Source organism: Enhydra lutris, unplaced genomic scaffold, assembly GCF_002288905.1.
Source record: "Enhydra lutris kenyoni isolate GAN:26980312 unplaced genomic scaffold, ASM228890v2 scaffoldscaffold32, whole genome shotgun sequence".
NCBI classification, from domain to species: domain Eukaryota; kingdom Metazoa; phylum Chordata; class Mammalia; order Carnivora; family Mustelidae; genus Enhydra; species Enhydra lutris.
In genome coordinates, this window is record NW_019154116.1 from 16045236 (window position 1) to 16068147 (window position 22912).

The 22912-nt window shown below is 34.8% G+C and overlaps 1 protein-coding gene across 2 annotated transcripts in view; it reads right to left on the reverse strand.

The window, feature by feature from the left end:
• The window catches only part of LOC111153431 (cadherin-18), a 321039-nt gene that overhangs the window by 243032 nt on the left and 55095 nt on the right, over positions 1-22912 (reverse strand). For both annotated transcript variants that reach the window (XM_022512443.1, XM_022512444.1), the window contains exon 2: positions 897-1191. In XM_022512443.1, the coding sequence (XP_022368151.1) occupies positions 897-1191 (295 nt within the window). The remainder of the gene's footprint in view (positions 1-896; positions 1192-22912) is intronic.

Consider the following 22912-nt stretch of genomic DNA (forward strand, 5'->3'; position numbering starts at 1 on the left):
ACTCAAAAATTGTGTTCTAAATCCCAGCTTAGAGTCTTACAAAGATAGTCAAGAAAGTATCATAGTTGAACTATAATTTAATGATTTAGAAAATTTGTCATAGGAGATAAAAACAAAATATAAAGTAGCTACACAGCAGAGATCTGTAAGTGAAGAGAAAGCCCCAGATCATCAGAGTGGCTAGAGACCTAGATCATAACCCATCAACTGCAGGGTAAGCTCTACATTCAGGAGAACATGGTGTCAATTTCTTCTTGGCTATTTTCTAAATACACGAATTTGGGAAAATCACCTCAGTATGGTGTGGTGGCTTATACATCTTTAAAATGGTATACAAAGTACTTTAATGATTATTTTATGTTTTAAAATAAGGTATGTAAAAGCTTATGAGTATTTAAAAAGTTTTATTGAATATGGTAGCTATTACTTGCATTTTTAATGTTATAGTTTGGTCATAAACTGAAAGCTTAAAAGACATGTAGCAAAAGATTTCAGACATTATAATGTCTATTTTTATTCCTGCAAATTGTCACCTTGAATGTGTTGGTATCTTCGTAGATGATACATGAGGAAATTGTATGGTCAAAACCTGTGTCAAGCAAGAATTGCTGGTGTTTTCCCATTAACAACTTTTTTTCTTTCCCTGATACAAACCATTATCTATACTTATAAGTTCAGAAATTAACATTAATAATATTATAATCTAGAGCCAATATCTATATCTAGACCCAATATTCTTTAACATTTTAAGCCGCATGTAAATATTAAAATATTTTGAAATTTCTTCAGATTTCTGCACACACAAACAGAAAATGAAAAACTGGTCTTCAAATGATGATTTTTTTTTGATTCTCAAAAATATATTAACTGCCAAAGTAAACAATGATTATTCTTACCCATATCCGACATTTCAGGCACAGTAACGATGTACGGTCCATCTGTGAACTTTGGAGCATTGTCATTGATGTCTTGTACTTTGATTATGAACTCGGATTCAGGTTCAAGAGGCTTGTTTGTTCGTCTGTCAATAGCTTGGGCATGAAGCACATAGTGGGTCTTCTGCTCTCTGTCTAGGCTTTTCGTTGAGTGGATGTCACCAGTGGTATCATCAATGATAAATATAGTCCCAGCACCTTCTCCAGTAAGAATGTACTTAACAGACCCATCACCTTTGTCTGAATTGGAGTGCAGCTAAAAAATAAAAAATAAATAATTTAGCTTGCAATTATATTCCAACCTAACATCATGTTACCTTAAAATTATCTATATATAATTTTTAATTTACTTTAATCATCGCTTTTATCTCCACAGAGTCCCATAGATTACTACAGTCATTTATTTTTCTACAGTTTTTCTCTTCTTGGTACTGATATGGATATTTTTATCATGACCTAAAAAAGGCAATTATTGACTTATGGGAAATTAATAGATAATACTAATTAAAAGAAAAATAATAACCCTTAATGTTATTCTACTAAATCACCACATCACTAACTACAGAAAATAGAATTGGAAAAAGAAATCACCGGTAAATACTTTCCCTTCAATACTTTCAGGAATAATGATTTTTAAAAATTAATTGTTTGGCATTTTATTTAAAATTTAAAATTTTAAAAAGAAAAATATGTATGGTAGGAGAAAATTCAAATTGTTAAAAATTTCCACAAGAGAGGCACTTATTTGTTACAGAGATATTAATTTTATAATTTGAAAAATTTTTACAAAGAATATTTTCCAAATTAATTGTTCAGATTTAGAACATTAAGAACATTAAAATAGATTAAAATGGAACATTTTATTTTTTAAGTTTGTCTGTTTATTTGTTTGTTTATTTATTTATAGCAACCTCTGTTCCCAGTGTGGGGCTTGAACTCATGACCCTGAGATCAAGAGTCACATGTTCTACTGACTGAGGTCAGCCAGGAATCCTTTCTCTTTCAGTTATGAAACTCTAATTCAAAATTTGTATCATAGTGGTCCATTTAATCAGTACATAGGCCTATTTTTATAATTAATTAAAACACAGTAACAAATTCTCACTCATTAAAATGAAAATAATGGAATATCATTTTAATAGATATTGTAGAAGTAATATTTCAGCAGAAAAGAAGTATTTAGTAAGAAAGATAAATAAATCTTAAGATAATTATAAAACTTTTTTTGTTATTTAAGCATCAGGAAATGTTTGTACTTATTTATTTATTTATTTATTTATCTTAAAGAGAAAGACAGAGAGAGAGAGAACACAGGTGGAGGGGCAGAGGGAGAGGAAGAGAGAATCTCAAGCAGACTCTGCCCTGAGTGCAGAGTCCAACACAGAGCTCAGTCTCATGACCCTGAGATGACCTGAGCTGAAATCAAGATTCGAATGCTTAAACAACTGAGCCATCCAGGCACCCCAAGAAATGCTTTCAAACTGCATTTAATTCATACTTCATAATGTATTACAACTTGTGCCATCTTAATTAAATATTTCCCTAAGGGCCTCTGTTACATTTTTTAATTTAATTTTATTTTATTTTTGTGTGTTTTCCAAAAGTCATTGTTTATGCTATATTTTTAACTAGAAACAACAACACAATATTTTCTTAAATCTTAATATACATTTGAAGAATTGTTTCTCCCAAGATATCTGAACAGTTACTCTTGAAGTGAAACCTTTTTGTTTACATAACCTCAACTACTCACCTTTTGCTCATTTCTGACACTTGGAAACATTGAAAAATATAACCTTGTTCATATAGCTTTTGGGTTTCTTGCCATAATAAAGAGAAATTTTTCAAGGATTATATTAAAGTCTCTGAACTCTTAGAAGACATTTTTTAAGAAGATAAAATATAGAAAAATATAATAAACTGTGACAAAAGGACTCTTCTATGGTAAAAGGGAGGCAACTGAAATATAAATTATAGTATATTAAAAATAATCCTATCTCTTCTTGAAAATGTGTTAAGACATAAACAGGGACAAATTCTGAAGGTAATCACTTAGCAAGATTCAGCAAATTACATCTTCCTAAAACTTTTTTTTTTTTAGCTTTATAAAGAGGCGTAAGAAATCCATTAGCAAAATATCAAAAACACAGCTTTCAAAGATTCACACTTCATTAGTAAATTAACTACTGAATGAAGAATGCAGAATGGGTTGTGTGGAGATAGTTGTATGCATGGGTGGAAATGTATTTAGTTCTCTTTTTATGTTTCTTAACCTATCTTTTTAGCACCTAGAGGAAGGGTTTATCATTTATGAAGCAGACACCTGCAAAATATCAAGAGGGCAGCTTGTTTCCCATTCTGCAACTTTGCTTTAATCCATAACCAAATCATAGCGATGTAAAGCAACAAATTCATTAAATGTTTTTAAAAACACTTTCTCAAACACTCTCGTTATTAAATAAGTGTGAGGCAGTTTTATTAGCTATTGTTATACTATATATAAGTTATAAATCTATATAACTAATTTAAAACCCTTTTGGGGGAAATGTGTTATGCTTCTAACAACTAATTTCAGAAAGACATAGCAATGGTGACAATTGACTTTTATTTTCAGGGTATATTTTCATGTTCTTCTATGTACTCAGTGAAGCTATTTTTTTTTAAGATTTTATTTATTTATTTGACAGACAGACATCACAAGTAGGCAGAGAGGCAGGCAGAGAGAGAGGAAGAAGCAGGCTCCCTGCTGAGCAGAGAACCTGATGCAGGGCTCGATCCCAGGACCCTGAGATCATGACCTGAGTCAGTGAGGTTATTTTGATGTTACTTTATTTTGGATCAAAGATTTTTATTAAAAAGTTAATCTTTATATATATATATATATATATATATATATAGACTAGCAACGGAAGTATGTAAAAGATATAGTAAAGTTGTCAATCTAAAGCATGTATTAAAAACATAACACACTCTTTGCTTTATATAGATTGTTTAGCAATTCATATAAAAGAAAAAAATGTGAGTAATTTTATGGCTTTAGATTTTAAGACTTGAATCTCATTCCACATTCATAAAGTGTTTATAATTAGTGTTTATAATCTCATTCCACATTCATAAAGTGTTTATAATTAAACAACTAAGCCTAAATATATCCAAAGTTATGTCTAATTTGAAAATAGATGTGCAATAAAATCAGTGAATTATAATTTAGGAGTATTTATATTATTGGATAACATAATAAAATTTATATTAAAATGTTACAAATATGTATCTGAATTATATAAGGTGTTAATAATGCTTAGCTTGAGTGTTTAAATAATGTAGATAATCATTTCATTAATGGATTTTGTAAATCTCTCAGCAGGCCTAAGAATCTTGGAATGATTAGCTTTTATTTTAACACTGATGGGAAACTATTACAATGGTGTTTAGCTTATATGATTATGACGACAAACATTTGTGAAACAACAGCTATCCACTGTCAGGATTATCCTTTGTCTACCATATAACCACCTCCAAATGTTCAGGTTAGTTTGGAATTCATATCTGCAACAGAGGTGGTTCCCAAGAGAAACACCTGCTATTTTGTCTTCTTTTGCTTAATGAGTGAGTTTTAAGACCCTGGAAGAGCACATGTTGTATATTGGGATTTTTTTAAGGCAAGAAACAGTGAATGAGTAAATGAATGAGTGAATGAAGGAATAAAATGGGTCAGCAGTAGAGGCAAAAATTTTAAGATACGGAGAGAAAACTCTTTGATACAGATAATCAGGTAAAACAGATAACCAGAATAGAAATGTACTATCTCTGAGTGTGGGCAGCAAGGACATCAAACCAGGAGTAGAGCACATACAGTAGAAATACTCTGGGTAAAGATATGAGACTGATTTAGTAAAGGCAAAATATGATGCTGTAAATTAAGCTAGCTATTGTAGTAGTTAAGAGAAGTTTCATTGTATCTGACATCAATATACGTAAAAATATTTAGGAGAAAAAGTTGATTCTAGTCATGTATACTGAAACCTTTGTAGCAGACATTTTAGAAATACCACCGAGAAAAGTGTCAGGGTCTTATCAAAACAGAGTGGTAGGAATATACTTTTAGAAGTCATGAGATTTTGCAAAGTAAGAGACATTTTTGTGTCAAAGGACAGATGTTATTTTGTCCTAAAGCAAGAAGAGAGAATGCTCGTGTTATGTGATCACATGATAAAACAGGGATAATTAACTGCTCCTTAGAGAACAGGAAAGGGGAGGAGAATGAAGAAAGAAAATATAACCACCCAAGTAAAGCAAAATGATTACTTCTCTGGCCCATTACTTTAATAAATTATTTCTTTCTAAGTGTTAAGTAGTAACCTATGGCACTTAGGAAGCTCATGCGACTCACATGAGTTCCCCTAGAAAACTATTTATTCACCCTGGACCACATTAAGATCAGGACCTAAAAATTTATAGCTTTCACTCCAATGCAGAGTTCCTTAATAAGATAATATTCTATCCCTTGGGGAAGAATAACTTTAAAAGGTTAAGAAGATGGTGGCAGAGCAATTAATTTCAAAAGTTGCTTTTAGTGAGGACTTCAAGCTATGTTAAAGAGACAGGTCACTGACTTAAAACTGTAATATTTTAAACTACATGTTTTATGTATTTTTTTATGAGTAGGAAACTTATATTTACAATATTCCAGTGGAATCCAGGAATAAAGTCAGAAATATCTTATAGTAATTCCACTACTATTATGTTCCCAACACATAAAATATAAGTGATGCAATGTGACGATCATAGGAAATACATGTTATTATAATTTATTATGCATCCTTCATTCCAGAATGTGTTATATTTTTTGCAGAATCTTTTATATTTTAAAATATAAGCAGATGAAATAAAATTCAATTGAACTATTAATAAGTAATTGATGTAAAGAAGAAACACATATCAAATCATAATAAGTCTCTTGATAATTAACGTATCAGTCTTGTGAAAAAAAAATGTAACCATTGGTTTTAATTAGGCAACAACTAATATATAAAAAGTTATATTAAAAATAGTAATGATTAAGTACTTTGTTCAACCACAAATCTAACATTAATTGATTAAAATGTTAAGAAATTAGGTGAGTAACAAAATGAGGTATGTGTTTTTTTTAACTAGAAACATCAGAGTTTGCAAACATGAAAATGTCTCCTGTTGAATTTCAGTTTTTATCATTTAAATTATCAATGTGTATTTTTAGGGAAAGAAACTAATGAGGGAGGTGGAGGAAGGAAAAGGAACAAGAGGCAGTATGTGTTTATTATATCCCCTGAATCCCAGGTTAGGGGTATTAATGTGCAAGATTAAAGAAAAAACTATAAAATATCTCTGAAGTCTGAAGTTGTCATAATTCCATTTCAATCAGCTACTTTAGAGGGCCACATTGTAGTGTACCAAATATTTTGTCACTGCAGGAGGCAAGTCAGTGAGAATTTCACTATTAATTGTTAGAAAGCCTCAAAAACTAATCCATTGATTAAAGTTGGAGATCTATGAAGCATAGGAGTACCTCTTCTCTATCAGAGTTAATCTGTGTTCTTTTATCTGCCAATTAGGATCCAGCTGAGAAAGAGATAGCCCAGGCAGCTGGTTTTAAAGGAAAAAAAAAAAATCTGAGCGTACTAACATTATACAATTCCAGCACAATACTGGCCCAAACCATTGTCCACATATTTGCATATGTTGTGATTTCATCTCCATTAAAACTCTGTTATTACTGTTCATTTTGCTCTTTGTTCAAATAAAAAAGCAGTAATTGCATATCAAAGGGAGAGGGAAAGAAGATGACAGAAATGTGAATGGCTTCAATCATTTAGAAAATTCAACTGACAATAAAATGTAAGATTATCATTTGATCTAGTAATCACTTTCAGAAGTACATATCCAACAAATATTTTTGGAGCCCTCACTGTGTTTCAGTTCTGGTGCTCAGTATTTAAACACATCACTAATGCAGAGATTCCCACCCTGGGAGAGCTTACATCAATCCTAGTGGGAAGAAATATACAGTAACCAGAAAACATGACTGATAACATAACGTGGTAAAAGATGGCAGGACCCACACTCTCTTTTAAAAAGAAAGTAAGTAAAGGAGAAGAGCTATCAAAGGTGGTTGGGAATGTGTAGAGAGATTGCAGTATTAAATATGGAAGTATGGTGGGCAGAACACAGGTCCCTCAAAGATGTCTACATCTTTACTCTGGAAGCTTGTGAATATGTTACTTTATATGGAAAAAGGACTTCATACACGTGATGGAGGTTAAGGTCCTTAAGACAAGGAAATTACCTTGGTTTCTCTAGATGGGACAATTCTGATCACATGGGTCCTTACAAGGGAAGAACTGATCCCAGCTGGGTGAGAGAGAGAGAAAAACGGAAGCGTGAGAAGGATTCAGCACCTCATTCTGGTTCTAAAATGTAAAAATCTTCATGAGAGACCTAAAAGAGGTCTCTAGAAGCTGGGAAAAAGCAAGGGGATGGATTCTTCCCTAGAAGAATGAAGCCCTGCCCACACCTTGATTTTAGTCCAGTGAGAACTATGTTAAACTTCCGAACTGTAAGTGTTGAAAAATAAATTCGCGTTGTTTTAAGGCACTAATTTTGTAGTGATTTGTTAAAGCAACAATAAAATATAATAAAGGAGTCAGATAAGGCATATTCAAAGAATGACATTTTAGTAAATTCTTGAAGGAGGTGAGGGAGTTAGCCGAGTGCATATTATAGGGAAGAGCACTGCAGGCAGGGAGACCAGAAAGAGCAAAAGGATCAAGTTAGGGACATGGCCAGTGGATTCCAGAAACAGTGAGGAAGCAAGTATGACCAGAATTGCATGGATGGAGAAGGTCAGTAGGAGAAGATATAAGAGAAATTCAGCAGTCCCCCCGCCTTGTCTGTGGTTTTGCCTTCCCTGGTTTCAGTTACCCACAGTCAGCTGTGGTCCAGAGGCCAGAGCAGATGATCTTCCTTCTGACTAGCAGGTCAATAGTGGCTTAACCACGTGTCACACTGCCCACATACATCATTCACCTCACTCCGTCTTATCATACAGTCATTTTATTGTCCCACATCATCATAGTAAGAAGAGTGAGTAGAGTACAATAAGATATATTAAGAAAGGACCATATCCACATTCACATAACTTTGTTTACAGTGTATTTGTTGTAATTTTTTATCATTGCTTTTAATCTCTTGTGCTTAACTTATAAATTAAACTTTATTATAGATATACATGTATACAATATAACACAATATATACAGGATTGGGTTTTATCCAAGATTTCAGGCATCCATTGGGAGTCTTGGAGCATATCCTCCATGGATGGAGGGGCACTGTAATTGGAAGCAAGATCATGGAGGACTCCTGGATGAGACAAAGGGAGACTGGAGAATTTTGAGCAGTGGAGCATCATAATTGATTTATGTCTCAAAAGGATCATGTCCACTTCATTACTGAGAACAGAAAATAGAGGAACAAAAATGAAAACAGGGAGAACTGATAGACTGCCACCATGGTAATATGATGATTGATGATGACAGCACAGAGGAGGGGAGATGAAATGATAAGAAATGGTACAATCATGGGGGCGCCTGTGTCCTCAGTCTGTAAGCATCCAACTCTTGATTTTGGCTCAGGTCATGATCTCTGGTGTTGCAAGATGGAGCCCGCATTGGGCTCTGCAACCAGCGTGGAGTCTGCTTGAGATTCTATCCCTCTCCCACGGTTACTAAGAGTTTGGAATCATAATTAAATGAGATGTGGAAAGTTATAGGTATAGGAACTAGGATGGGGAAGACCAGGAATGGAATTCTGACAAGTTAAATATGGTATTTCTATTGGCGATCTTAGAGATATAGAGGCCATTTTCATAGGCTATCTGTAGTTCAAAAGACAAATATGGTTGGCTTTATAAATTTGGGAGACAACCAGCACAAAAGTGGCATTTAGAGTGATGAAACAGTATGAAGTTATCAAAGAAATACATGTAGAAGAAAAGAGAAGAATTGAGGACTGAAACCTGTAGTGCTTCAAAATAAAAAGACAGAGGGACCAGAAAGAGAAGGAGTAACCAGTTAGGTAGAAGGAAAGCCAAACATATGCCAGTGTCGTGGAAAACAAGAGAAATTAAACATCTATGTATAAGGATATCTCTATATGAATAATACTTGTTGATTATTTAGAGACAAACAATCTAACTGGAGAGGGATTGTTTTATAAATTATGAATTATCATTATAATAATAATATGACTATGTTAGCTCTGAATAATTCTCTATAATTTGTTGTGGACTGAGAAAACCATGTCATGCAAAAATATAGAAGCTGAGATCTTACTTAGATAAAAATATAAATAACAAAAGGTACATATGTGGAATATCCATATTTATTAACATGGACATATGGATAGTTAGGAGAGAATATAATCCAAGCCAGTGAGGCTTGAGGGAAGGCAGAAAGAAGCCAACACTGCAATGATCTAGTCAATTTCCTTTTATAAATCTTTCAGTTTTAATTGATTTTGAATAAATATTACTTTTTTATATAAATGTTCTTGTTGTTACTGAACAACAGTTTTGGGTTTTATTAATGGAAAAGCCACAATATCTTGCAACTCTCTCTCAAAGCAGTAGGAATCATCAGACAATCTCAAGTACCATCTCATTTCCATGCATAGCCTCTAAACTTTGCTTGATTCTCATTCTGAGATGCTTAAGAATTTGATCTTTCTTTCTTTTTTTTTTGGCCATGCCTCAGGTTGCTAAATTCTGTCCTGAATGTAGCCACATCTCGGTTATTTATTGCTTTAAGTTGCCCAGGTACTGCTAGGTAATGCTTATTTAATTGTCTATCTTGTCTTGCTGAAGCCTGTCTTGACATTTTGGGATCTGTATCCCTGCCTATCGCATATGCCCCTCACGTAAGCCTGCAATTTCCACATCTCTATTCAGTTTTTTGTTGTTGTTGTTTTGTTTTGTTTTGGTCTGTATCAATGTGGTAGTTGTGTTTACTCTAGGTTTAAAACCAATTCAATGTGACTGAATGGAAGAAAAAAATTGCATCCATCCCTACTATGTATCAAGCAATGTGCTGAAAAAAATCAGGTCCCTTGTCCTCAAGAAATTTTTAGTGCAGAGAGTAAGAAAGAGCAACAGATCCACAGAGTAGGGACAGTTCTGACAGAAGCCTAAGGTGAAACTAATTTTCCCTTTTGGGGAAGTTTTCCCAGAGTAAAGGACACAAAGTCTCAATCTATATTCCTGTTTCTCCATTTCTATAAAAAGATAAAAGTTAAGTACTTGCTAAAATTTAACTCTCATCAAACTTTTTCCTTATTCATGTGTGTTCTGGATATAATTGTATCACTCAACATAAATTGTTCTAAGGTTACCAAACACCATCTAGTGATAACTTCATTTATTTGTTTACTTGTTTTTTGGAAAAAGCTAATTAAAAAAAAAAATAAAACTACCTCAGCACAAGGGAGCAGAATGCAAAACAATCAAATATTGGATCCTAACTTTGGAAATGCAAGACATGGAAATACTGAAGTTTTTCAATGGAGAGAAACTGTGGATTGAAACTCAAGGAGCATACAGTGCAAAGTATAAGTTTTTTTGCTAAGCTTTCCTGTGATGTATGGGGCTACTCAACCCAGAATTGAGTACACATAACTCTGCAGGTTAAAATAAAAATTCTGTGGTCTGCTATTGTGCACAATTTTTCCTCTCATTTAAGCTTTTCAGAATGAAATGCTATTCTGAAATGTTTGAATCATAAAGACCAATTTACCCAGCTGTAAGTCTGAACTCATTCTTTACTTTCTCTTGTGTTTCTTATCAGATTGAATAACCAAAGCTACCACCTTCTCAGTAACTCAGTATGAAATTGTATGGACTAATAATGATTTTTCTTTTTCCATTTCTCCTCACTAAAAACTTTCTAAATTCTTGTGATTCTGTCTCTTTAAAAAATCTCCCCACCCTCACCCCTTCTCTCCATCACAGTTACTAGAGTTAATTCATGCCTTTGTATTTTCTGGCATTATTGCAGTTTCCCCTAAGTGGTCTCATTCCCTGTCTTCCTGCTTCTGTTCCATGCACATTCCATTTACACCATTTAGTGTGTTATCTCTAAAATGTGAATTTTATCCTTTCCTAAATAAAACACTTGAGAGCTCCCCACAGCCTTCAGACAGAATACATCTTCACTTGGCTTCTGTTTAGGTGTCTAACCTAATCTTTGGGCACTTCACCATTCACACCAAATATTTAGCCAAACTAAACTGGATAATCTGGCTCCTCATGTGCACACTGTCCAATTTAAATTTCCTCAGAATAGATATTTTCTCTCTACCTGCCCAGAATTAAGTCATTTCTTATCTTCTATGAAGTTGTCTCTGAATTTTTCATCCAAATAATCTGTCTTTCCTTTGTGACATCGAAGAACCCACTGCTAACTTATTGTTCAGTAGTTACCATTTCATGGTATATTTCGGATGAAATGCCCAACATCTTCCACTTTACTTGGTTCTCATTAAGGGCAGCAGCCAAAATTCATTCACTGTCATGTCTCCAATATACCATACATATCTGGTTTTCAATAAGTATTATTAAAGAATGAAATATGATGATTTGAACTTTCATAAATAATTCATGACATATTAAAAGATAGCAAATAAAAATAAATAAGGAAATTAAAAAGTTATAAATAAAAAAAAGGAGAGTCAGGGTATTAAAGTAATACCTGGAGGAAATTTGGCTCACCTGGAAGGGATGAGGAGATTCCAAAGTGGTCAGTGAAGAGGTAAACATTTTTAAAACTATGTTTCAAGAATTTCAATTTAAACAGACAACTGAATATTTAAAGCAGAATTAATAACACTGTAAGGGGTTTGTAAGGTAATTTGACTAAAAGGTATGACAGAAGTAGAAAAAAAAATGAAATGGGCAAGAACAAATTATATTGCCTTAATGGAACTGCATTCCTGAAGGAGAATGTTTGAATGTGAACTGGAAGTTGGAATTTAGAAAGTATCCAGCATGAGGCAGAGGAAAGAATAGCAAATGTGAAATGTCAGATGTGTTGTGGAAAAACATGGATTATAAAACAGACTGTGCCATGCTATTGATGCATATTGTTTAGGACTAGGACAAACATTACAAATTAACAAAGTGATGGATTACTAAAAAAGTTTATAGAAGGGTTAAAAAGAATTACTTTCAAAAATGTGAGTAACTAAGATAAGGTAAGAAGCAAAGAGAAAAAAAAAGAGTACAAAGGAAGAGCAAAAACAATATTGATATCTACTAGCCTGATCAATTATTATATTTAAAAAATGTGTTGGAGATGTCAGCAAAAAAGGTGATTTAGGGACTCTAAACAGTTCTCCTCCATCAAAGCAATGAGAATACTGGCAAAAACTGTAAGAATCAACATTTTCAGATCTGTGGAAATTAACCAAAGACTTGTAGAATTCCAGGGAGAATATAAGTAAGAAAAACAGCAGAGTCTTGGTGTGAACAGTAATCTGGGTGGTACTTTAATGTGTCGTATTCCCATCATACTCTGATCTCTACAACTCTACAGTAGTCTTGAAAAGCAACATCCTGAGAAAATCGACCACTTTCTGGAAGATAGGACATGTGGAGAAGTGAATCCAAAGCAACAGGAAGATAGACAGCAGTGGGAGGGGCCAGCACCAGGCAAGTAGTGGATCAGCAGAGCAAAAAATCAGAATTTAGAAGTCTGCTCCACTGAGGGACATTGCTCCAGAGGCTTAGTGGGGAGGTGGAGCCCTCATGGGACAGTAAGTTCTCAGGACCCATGGGGTCACAGAAAGACCAAGGTGCCTAAGTGTGGCAGAGCTCCCAGGTATCAGAGCCGGGGAAGCCAGCTATAGAGACAGAGCCGAGGAGTGAGCTCTCAGCTTGGGGTTACCTTAAATTGTGATCCAAGGCACAGTTAGGCCACTGCTCTTTGAGCAGTGACCCCACAAGTGGCAAATCCAGGGAGACCCCCCTCCTTCCTTCCCCAGGAGAAACAGTGTGGGAGCATGCAGTAGGAATCTGCTGGGTTTGGAGACTCCAAATGTGGATGTTTGCTAGAGATAGAAACACTTGGTCACAGGCAGGGTGAGCATGGAGCGTGGCCAGAGACCAGGGAGACAGGAGTGACTGACTGATTTTCTCTGAGGGCAAACTAAGGAGTGGGGCCCCAAGCTTTTGGCTCATATGGGGCCAGATATTGGGGGGCTGCCATCTTCATTCCCATCCTCCAAAGCTGTACAGAAAGCATTCAGGGAACAGAAGCTCCCGAGAGCAAACCTGAGCAGACTACTTAGCCTGGCCTCTAGCAAGGGAGGTGAAATTCTGCCTCCTGCAAAGACATTTGAGAATCACTGCAACAGGCCCCTCCCCCAGAAGATCAGCAAGAACACCCAGCCAAGACCAAGTTAACCGATCAACCAGAACTGCTGAACTCCAGAGCTACCAGAAAGCAACACATAGAATGCATTGCTTTTTTCCCATGATCCTTTAGTTTTGCAAAGTTAATTTTTTTTATTTTATTTTTTCTTATTCTATTTTTAACATTTTTAACTATTTTATCTTATCAATACCTTTTTAAAAAATATATATTTTTAAATTTTCATTGTTATAGTCATATTTATCCCTTCATTGTATTTAATCTTTTATTATTTGTACACATAAAGGTTTTCTTCTTTAAAATTTTGGGATAAACATTTTTTCTAATAGATCAAAATATACCCTAAATCTAGCACATAGCTTTGTTCTAGTCTCCAGCCTGATCACGTGCTCTCCCCCTTTTTTTTCCTTTTTCCAATCAACAAACCTTATCAATTCCTTTTTTATAATCTTTTTAAATTTTCATCTTTACAGACATATTCCATCCCTTCATCCTGCTTACCCTTTTTTGTATACATATGTATAAGTTTTTCTATCTTTAAAATTTTGGGAGTTAGTTTCTTCTAAGAGACCAGAATACACCCAAAATCAATAGAGTGACTCTGCTCTATTCATCAGTCATATATATATATATATATATATATATATATATATATTCATTTTTATTTATTTTTCCCCATTTCTTCTCACCCTGGTTTCAAATCTCTTCTGATTTGGTTAGCGTATATTTTCCTGGTGTCTTTGCCGCCCTTTTAGTATTTTATTCTCTCATTCATATCTTCTTTTCAGGATAAAATGACAAGGTGGAAAAACTCACCACACAGAAAAAAAGAACAACAGGCGGTACTGAAGGGTAGGGACCTAATCAATAAGGACATTGGTAATATGTCAGGACTAGAGTTCAGAATGATGATTATCAAGGTACTAGCTGGGCTCAAAAAAGGCATGGAAGATATTACAGAATCCCTTTCTGGAGAAATAAAATCCCTTTCTGGAGAAATAAAAGAACTAAAATCTAATCAAGTTGAAATTTAAAAAGCTATTAATGAGGTGCAATAAAAAATGGAGGCTCTTACTGCTAGGATAAATGAGGCAGAAGAGAGAATTAGTGATATAGAAGACCAAATGATGGAGAATAAAGAAGCTGACCAAAAGAAAGGCTAACAACTTTTGGACCATGAGGGGAGAATTCAAGAGAGAAGTCATACCATAAGACAAAACAATATTAGAATAATTGGGATTCCAGAAGAATAAGAAAGAGTGAGGGGGCAGAAGGTATACTGGAGCAAATTATATTAGAGAATTTCACTAATATGGCAAAGGGGACAAGCATCAAAATCCAGGAGACACAGAGAACCCCCTCAAAACCAATAAAAATAGGTCCACACCCCATCATCTCATAGTAAAACTTAAAAGTCTTAGTGACAAAGAGAAAATCCTGAAAGCAGCTTGGGATAAGAAGTCTGTAACATACAATGGTAGAAATATTAGATTGGCAGCAGACTTATCCACAGAGACCTGGCAGGCCAGAAAGAACTGGCATGATATATTCAGAGCACTAAATGAGAAAAATATGCAACCAAGAATACTATATCCAGCTAGGCACTCACTAAAAATAGAAGGAAAGAGAAAAAGCTTCCAGGACAAACAAAAATTAAAAGAATTTGCAAATGCCAAACCAGTCCTACAGGAATACTGGAAGGGGTCCTCTAAGCAAAGAGAGAGCCTAAAAGTAGTAGACCAGAAAGGATAGAGACAATATACAGTAACAGTCACCTTATAGGCAATACAGTGGCACTAAATTCATATCTTTCAATAGTAACACTGAATGTAAATGGGCTAAATGCCCCAATCAAAAGACACAGGGTATCAGAATGGATGAAAAATAAGACCCATCAATATGCTGTCTACAGACCCAAAGACACGTCCAGATTTAAAGTGAGGGGGTGGAAAACAAATTTAGCATGCTAATAGACATCAAAAGAAAGCTGGGGTGGCAATCCTCATATCAGATAAATTAGATTTTAAGCCAGAGACTATAATAAGAGATGAGGAAGGACACTATATCATACTCAAAGGGTCTGTCCAACAAGAAGATCTAACAATTTTAAATATATATGCCCCTAATATGGGAGCAGCCAACTATATAAACCAATTAATAACAAAATCAAAGAAACACATTGACAATAATACAATAATAGTGGGGGACTTTAACACCCCCCCAATGAAATGGGCAGATCACCTAAGCAAAAGATTAACAAGGAAATAAAGGTTTTGAATGACACACTGGACCAGATGGACCCGATGGACATCACAGATATATTCAGAACATTTCATCCCAAAGCAACAGAATACACATTCTTCTCTAGTGCACATGGAACATTCTCCAAAATAAATCACAACCTGGGTCATAAATCAGGTCTCAACTGATACCAAAATAATAAGATCATTCCCTGCATATTTTCAGACCACAATGCTCTGAAGCTACAACTCAGTCACAAGAGGAAAGTTGGAAAGAACCCAAATACATGGAGGCTAAAGAGGATCCTTCTAAAGAATGAATGGGTCAACCAGGAAATTAATGAAGAATTTAAAAAATTCATGGAAACAAATGAAAATGAAAACACAACTGTTTAAAATTTTTGGGACACAGCAAAGGCAGTCCTCAGAGGAAAATATATCAGGATACAAGCCTTTCTAAGAAATAAGAAAGGCCTCAAGTACACAACCTAACCCTACACATAAAGGAGCTGGAGAAAGAACAGCAAAGAAAACCTAAACCCAGCAGGAAAAGAGAAATCATAAATATCAGAGTAAAAAATCAATGAAATAGAAACCAAAAGAACCATAGAACAAATCAATGAAACTAGGAGCTGGTTCTTTGAAAGAACTAGTAAGATCAATAAACCCCTGGCCAGACTTATCAAAAAGAAAAGAGAAAGGACCCAATTAATAAAATCAAGAATGAAGGAGGAGAGATCACAACCAACACCAAAGAAATACAGACAATTATAAGAACATACTATGAGCAACTATACGCCAGAAAATTTGACAATCTAGAAGAAATGGATGTATTCCTAGAGACATATAGACTACCAAAACTGAACCAGGAAGAAAAGACCCATAACGAGTAAGGAGATTGAAGCAGTCATCAAAAATCTCCCAAAAAGATCCCAGGGCCAGACAGCTTCCCAGGGAAATTCTACCATATATTTAAAGAAGAATGAATACCTGTTCTCCTGAAACTGTTCCAAGAAATAGAAATGGAAGGAAAACTTCCAAACTCATTTTATGAGGCCAACATTATCTTAATCTCAAAACCAGACAAAGACCCCATCAAAAAGGAAAATTACAGACCAATATCCTTGATGAACACGGATGCAAAAATTCTCACCAAAATACTAGTCAATAGGATCCAACAGTACATTAAAAGGATTATTCACCACAACCAAGTGGGATTTATTCCAGGGCTGCAAGGTTGGTTCAACAACCGCAAATCAATTAATGTGATACAACACATTAATAAAAGAAAGAATAAGAACCATACTATGCTCTCAATAGATGCTGGAAAAGCATTTAACAAAGTACAGTATCCTTTCTTGATCAAAACTCTTCAAAGTGTAGGGATAGAGGGTACATACCTTAATATCATCTATGCCATCTATGAAAAACCCACAGCAAATATTATTCTCAAGGGGAAAAACTGAGAGCTTTTCCCCAAAGGTCAGGAACATGGCAGGGATGTCCACTATCACTGCTGCTATTCAACATAGTACTAGGAGTCCTAGCCTCAGCAATCAAACAACAAAAAGAAATTAAAGGCATTTGAATGAGCAAAGAAGTCAAACTCTCACTCTTTGCAGATGATAGGATACTTTATGTGGAGAATCCAAAAGACTCTAGTCCAAAACTGCTAGAACTCATATAGGACCTCAGTAAAGTGTCAGGATATAAAATCAGTGCAAACAGTTGCATTTCTATACAACAACAGCAAGAGAGAAGAAAGAGAAATTAAGGAGTCAATCCCATTTACAATTGCACCCAAAACTATAAGATACCTAGAAATAAACCTAACCAAATAGGCAAAGAATCTGTACTCAGAAAACTATAAAGTACTCATGAAAGTAATTGAGGAAGACACAAGGAAATGGAAAAATGTTCCAAGCTCATAGATTGGAAGAACAAATATTGTTAAAATGTCTATGCAACCTAAAGCAATCTATATGTTTAATCCAATCCCTATCAAAATACCATAATTTTTTCAAAGAAATGGAACAAATAATCCTAAATTTTATATGGAAGCATAAAAGACCCCAAATAGCCAGAGGAATGTTGAAAAAGAAAGCCAAAGTTGGTGGCATCACAATTCCAGACTTCAAGCTTTATTACAAAGCTGTCATCATCATGATAGAATTTCCTTACTACTTATAGCCCACTGACAAGTCCTTGAAACAGGCAGAGTGATATTCCCCTAGGGACTCAATTGCCTGAACACAGACACTTTGCTAAGGCAAAAGACGATCTTAGCCTGACCCCCAGGATCCTGTAAGTTTACTTTAACATGTAAAAATTCCTTTGGAAACTTCCTTTATCCCTACCCCCCCCCCCCCCCCCACCAAGATACATGCTGGCAATCATCCCCCAAGTGCATGATCTATTGATATACAACAAAGGGTCTCACTGAGTAAGGAGTAGGCAGACCTAGGTAAGGAGACACATGTAGAGGACTATGTGATCAGGCTCACAGAAATCCCAGAAATGCTGGGGCATAACGAAACCAGAGATAAAGGAAAAAACCAGACCATCCTGCCCTGGCATCAGAGGTGACACCTTTTTATGACTGTCACCCTGTGACCAACAAAGAATAACCAGACCCCCCAAAAGAAGTAAAGCCTTAAAGATATTATCACCAGTCCTTACTGAAACCAAGACATCACAAGATTGTTAAGCCACAAGCTCCGTGGTCAGCTCTAAATAAAAGACTGTCTGTTGGTGGAGGCCCACATTGGCAACCTGGTCAGGACCCCTCTCACTCTTGAGAGCTTTTTCTGTATCCTTGCTTAACAAAACTCTATTGCTTTGCTCACTCTCCTTTATCTGTGAGATTCATTCTTTGACTCTGTGAGACAAGAACCTCACTCTCCTGCTTCAATATGACCCGGAAATGGGGATGTTAAGGATGTACCCAAGAGATATGAAAACATAGGTGACACAAAACCTCCAAACAAATGTAGCTGTTAAGGGCTGGGGTAGGAGGAGAAATGGAGACTGACCACTACTGAGCGTGGGGTTTCTCTTCCACGGCAATGAAAACATTCTGGAACTAGGGAGTTGTGATGGTTGTGTACCTTTAAGAATGTTTTAAAAGCCGATCAACTGTACATTTTAAAAGGATGTATATGTTGTAAATTATAGCTCAATAAAAGTTAACAAACTACATAAATATCCTAAACACAGTGATTAAAAAGCAGGAATTGTTAGATTGGGAGTAAAATAATGTACCTTAAATGGAAATGCTTAAGAAGGCTAAAAGGATGAAAAATGATACAAGCCAACTATCAACATAAAAAAGCAAGTTTGTGAATATCAAAGTATATTTCAATACCAAGTATATGACAAGAGATAAAGGAGAAAATTTCATGATTTATTAAGAGCATACAAAAATCCTAAATACACACAGACCTAATTGTAGAATACAAAAATTCATGAAGCGAAAATTGACATAAGAAGAACAAGGAAATACACAGTGGTGGTAAATTTAACAACACACTCTCCGTAACTGATATAATACACAAACTTATAAAAAGAGAGAGAAAAGCTTGTGCTATCCATCAATTTGACCAAGTTGACTGTACAAAACACTAAGCCTGGAAACTGCATATAACACATTCTTGTCAAGTACAGAAGGAATGTTCACTGAGAGAGCATATATTCGATAACATAAGTCTCAATAAATTTCCAAAGAATAAAAACTTAGCAGAGTATGATATTAAGCGAGGAAAATTCTATAGCTCAGAACCTCTTATAGAACTGCATGACATAGGGGCACCTGGGTGGCTCAGTTGGCTAAGTGTCTGCCTTCAGCTCAGGTCATGATCCCAGGGTCCTGGGATTGTGACCCACATGGGGCTCCCCACTCAGCAGAGAGCCTGCTTCTCCCTCTGTCTCTGCCCTTGCCCCTCTCCTTACCCCTCCTCCTGTCTGCACTCACTCACTCTCAGTCTGTCAAATAAATAAACAAAATCTTAACAAAAAAAAAGAAATACCTGTCATATTTTTTTCATAATAAATTAGCAAATAGAATGCAGAATTATATAAAATAAATAGCGCACCATGAGCAAATGACATCTATCCCAGGTTTGCCTTACATTAAAAAAATCAGACAATACAATTAACCAAGTTAAGACAATTAAGGAAAATAATTACATGGTTAGCTCAATAAACTCGTAAGAGGTATTTCAAAAGAAATTGATGTGCATTTAAGAACACAAACACTCAGCACATTAGGAATAGAAGGAAACTCTCAAACTGATAAGCAGGATTTACAAAGAGCTAAAGTTAACATCATACTTTGCATTGAAAGATAAATATACAAATATCTCTCCTGCTAACACCAAGAAAAAAAGAAGTATATCCATTTTGCTACTTACTTCAACATTGTATTGAAAGTTCTAAACTACAATAAAACAAAACAAATACACACACACACACACACACACACACACACTTTGGAAAAGAAAAAGTAAATCTGCTTGTATTCATACATTTTGTTTAACTAGAAAATACTAAGGAAATTACATATATAGACACACTCCCCCACACACATACAGGGTAACTACTTTTCTGATGAATTTAGCACACTCAGAGTATTCAAGGACAGTATTTGAAAACTTAATGCATTTCAACATACTAGGAATAAAAAATTAAAAATAAAATTAAGACACTAAACAATACCATGTTTGATGGCATCAAAAAGCCTAAATAATTGGGAATAAATTTGAAGAAAGATGTGTAAAGATCTCTTTACTGAAAACTATAAACCACTGCTTAGAAAATTAAAAAAGCAAAACAGAAAAAGCTATAGCACACTTAAAAATTGAAAGTGACCATAAAATTATCATCTTCCCCCAAACTGATCCACAGAGTATATAGAATTCCAATCAACTTTACAAATTAACAGGCTGATTCTAAAAAAAAATTATATGAAAATTACCAGTGACTTACAACAGCCAACATAGTTTTAGAAAAGAAGAAAGAAGAAGGAGGAGGAGGAGGAGGAGGAGGAGAAAGTCGTCCAGCCACCAGAGGCTGGACTCATGAAAATTATTCCTACACCTTGAGAACTAGTTAAGGAACATCTAGTATCTACTTGACTGAATTTCAAAATCCCATGGAGCAGTGAATCCTTTGTGTCTCCAACTTCGTTTTTGAATATATAGTAGTTTATTTTGTTTTGTTTTGTTGGTTTTAGTGCCTGTCCCATCATTGTGTGTGTGATGGGAAAATAACACATTTTTATAGTTTCACATAACTACAGACAAAAATAATTATATTTAAGGTTATGAACTTAAGGACTTACATCCAAAGAGCCTCATCTACACTTGGACTTGGATTAGATAATGAGATCCAGTATTTTGAGCTAAAACTATAATGGAATGATACTTGTAAAACTTTGGGTATGGATGAGTGTATTTTGTAGGAGGAATATGAATCTCTGGGTTGTCAAGGGCAGCTGAGAGTGGGTAGCCACTGGAATTACCTATGATAATTGCTGCCCCAATCATTTACACACATACATAATTTACACACATATATAGTTTCTTCTTAAGTGTGGGTGGGACATAGTAACTCACTGGCTTCCGTAATGCTTGTCCATTCTTGTCATCTGTAACTCTATTGTACTTTCTCTTTCCCTCTTGGTGCTCAGGGAGAGGCAAGCTGCTTGTATGGGAATCCTTATAAAGAAGCTCACAGGACAAGAAACTGATGTGTCCAGCCAGGAGCCAGCGTGAACCTGAAGTTTACTAACAGACATGTGAGTGAACTTGGATGTGAATTCTCTGCATAATTTATCCCTGAGATAGCTCCAATCCCACTGGACAAATTGACCAGTCTTAGGAAAGATTCTGAATCAGACACACTCAGAGAGGCCATGGAATCCTGATTCACAGAAACGATGGGATAATACCTGTTGTTTTAAGTCACTGAATTTTTGAGCAATAATGAATCCACTAATGATGCATAAGGATGTATATCAAAACAGAATGCTGAATGAAATCAGCTAAATAGAAAACAAATACATATATTGATTCCATTTGCCAAATACGTAGAATATAAATGTGTAGACATACAAAGTATAAGCTGCAGTTAGAGAAATCAAATCACTGGTTGTTGGAATCAAGGGTATAAGTTAGTGACCGCAATATTTTCATTATCTTTATTGAGGTGATTTATAAAGTTTCAAAGGTCATTAAGCATGCATTTTTATATATCCTTATATGTCACATAAATGTACCTCTTTTATTGTTAATAATTATAAAAATTTATTAAGCACCAAGACTATACTGCAATGGTTGCTATATAAAACATAATTATCGATACAGCCTCCTTGTCATTGAGCTTACAATAAAAAATACAATGCAACAAGAATGCTGTAAGCCTATCTCAAATTTTCTTAATTTTGAGATGATTGCTTTAGTAAATGAGTGAGGTAAAATGACTTGTTCTTTCAGGTACAATGTTAACAAGGCTTTGAACATGATCTAAAGAATGTTTTACTTATACCCACACATTTCCCTCAATTATATTAGGATTGGTAAGAAAAAGAACATTTGTACGTTTAGTAAGGACAATGAATTATATCATATTGCTTTGCAAGACCTTAAACTTTAAATTTTAAAATAAACTGTCTAGCTTCAAAAGTGAAGTTTTATGATTTTTCTATAGCTTGCTAGATAAAGAAATACTCAAATTATTTTCCATTCTGTATTTTCATTGGATCTAATTAGACATCTTTAAAATGTTCCATCCAATCCCTTATAAAACTAGGGTACTTCAATCAATTCACTGTAATCTGAAGCAAACTTTGGCATAATAGAACGTGACTGTCAGTCTTTCTCTTACAAAAAATTAAAAGCTACATTTATTTTTCACTTACTATACTCCTCCAAATGTCCATGCCCTATTACATTATTTTACTTAAAAAATGGATTTTGCTAATGCAAATAAATTAAAGAGAGATTGTCCTTGATTATCCCCGTGTGCCCAATGTAACAAGTGTTTTAGTAAGATACATAGGGAGAGTCAGATAAAAGATATGATTAGAGAAGCAAAGAGTCAATGGAAGGAACAGACATCTGGAGACGCTATGTTGCTTGGCTTACAGATTTTAGAATGGGCTACAATCTGAGGAAAAGAGACAGCATCTTAAAATCTTGAGGAGAAACAGATTTTCCCCTAGAGTATCCAAAATGAATGCAACCATGTCAATACCTTTATTTTAGAAATTATGACCTCCAGAAC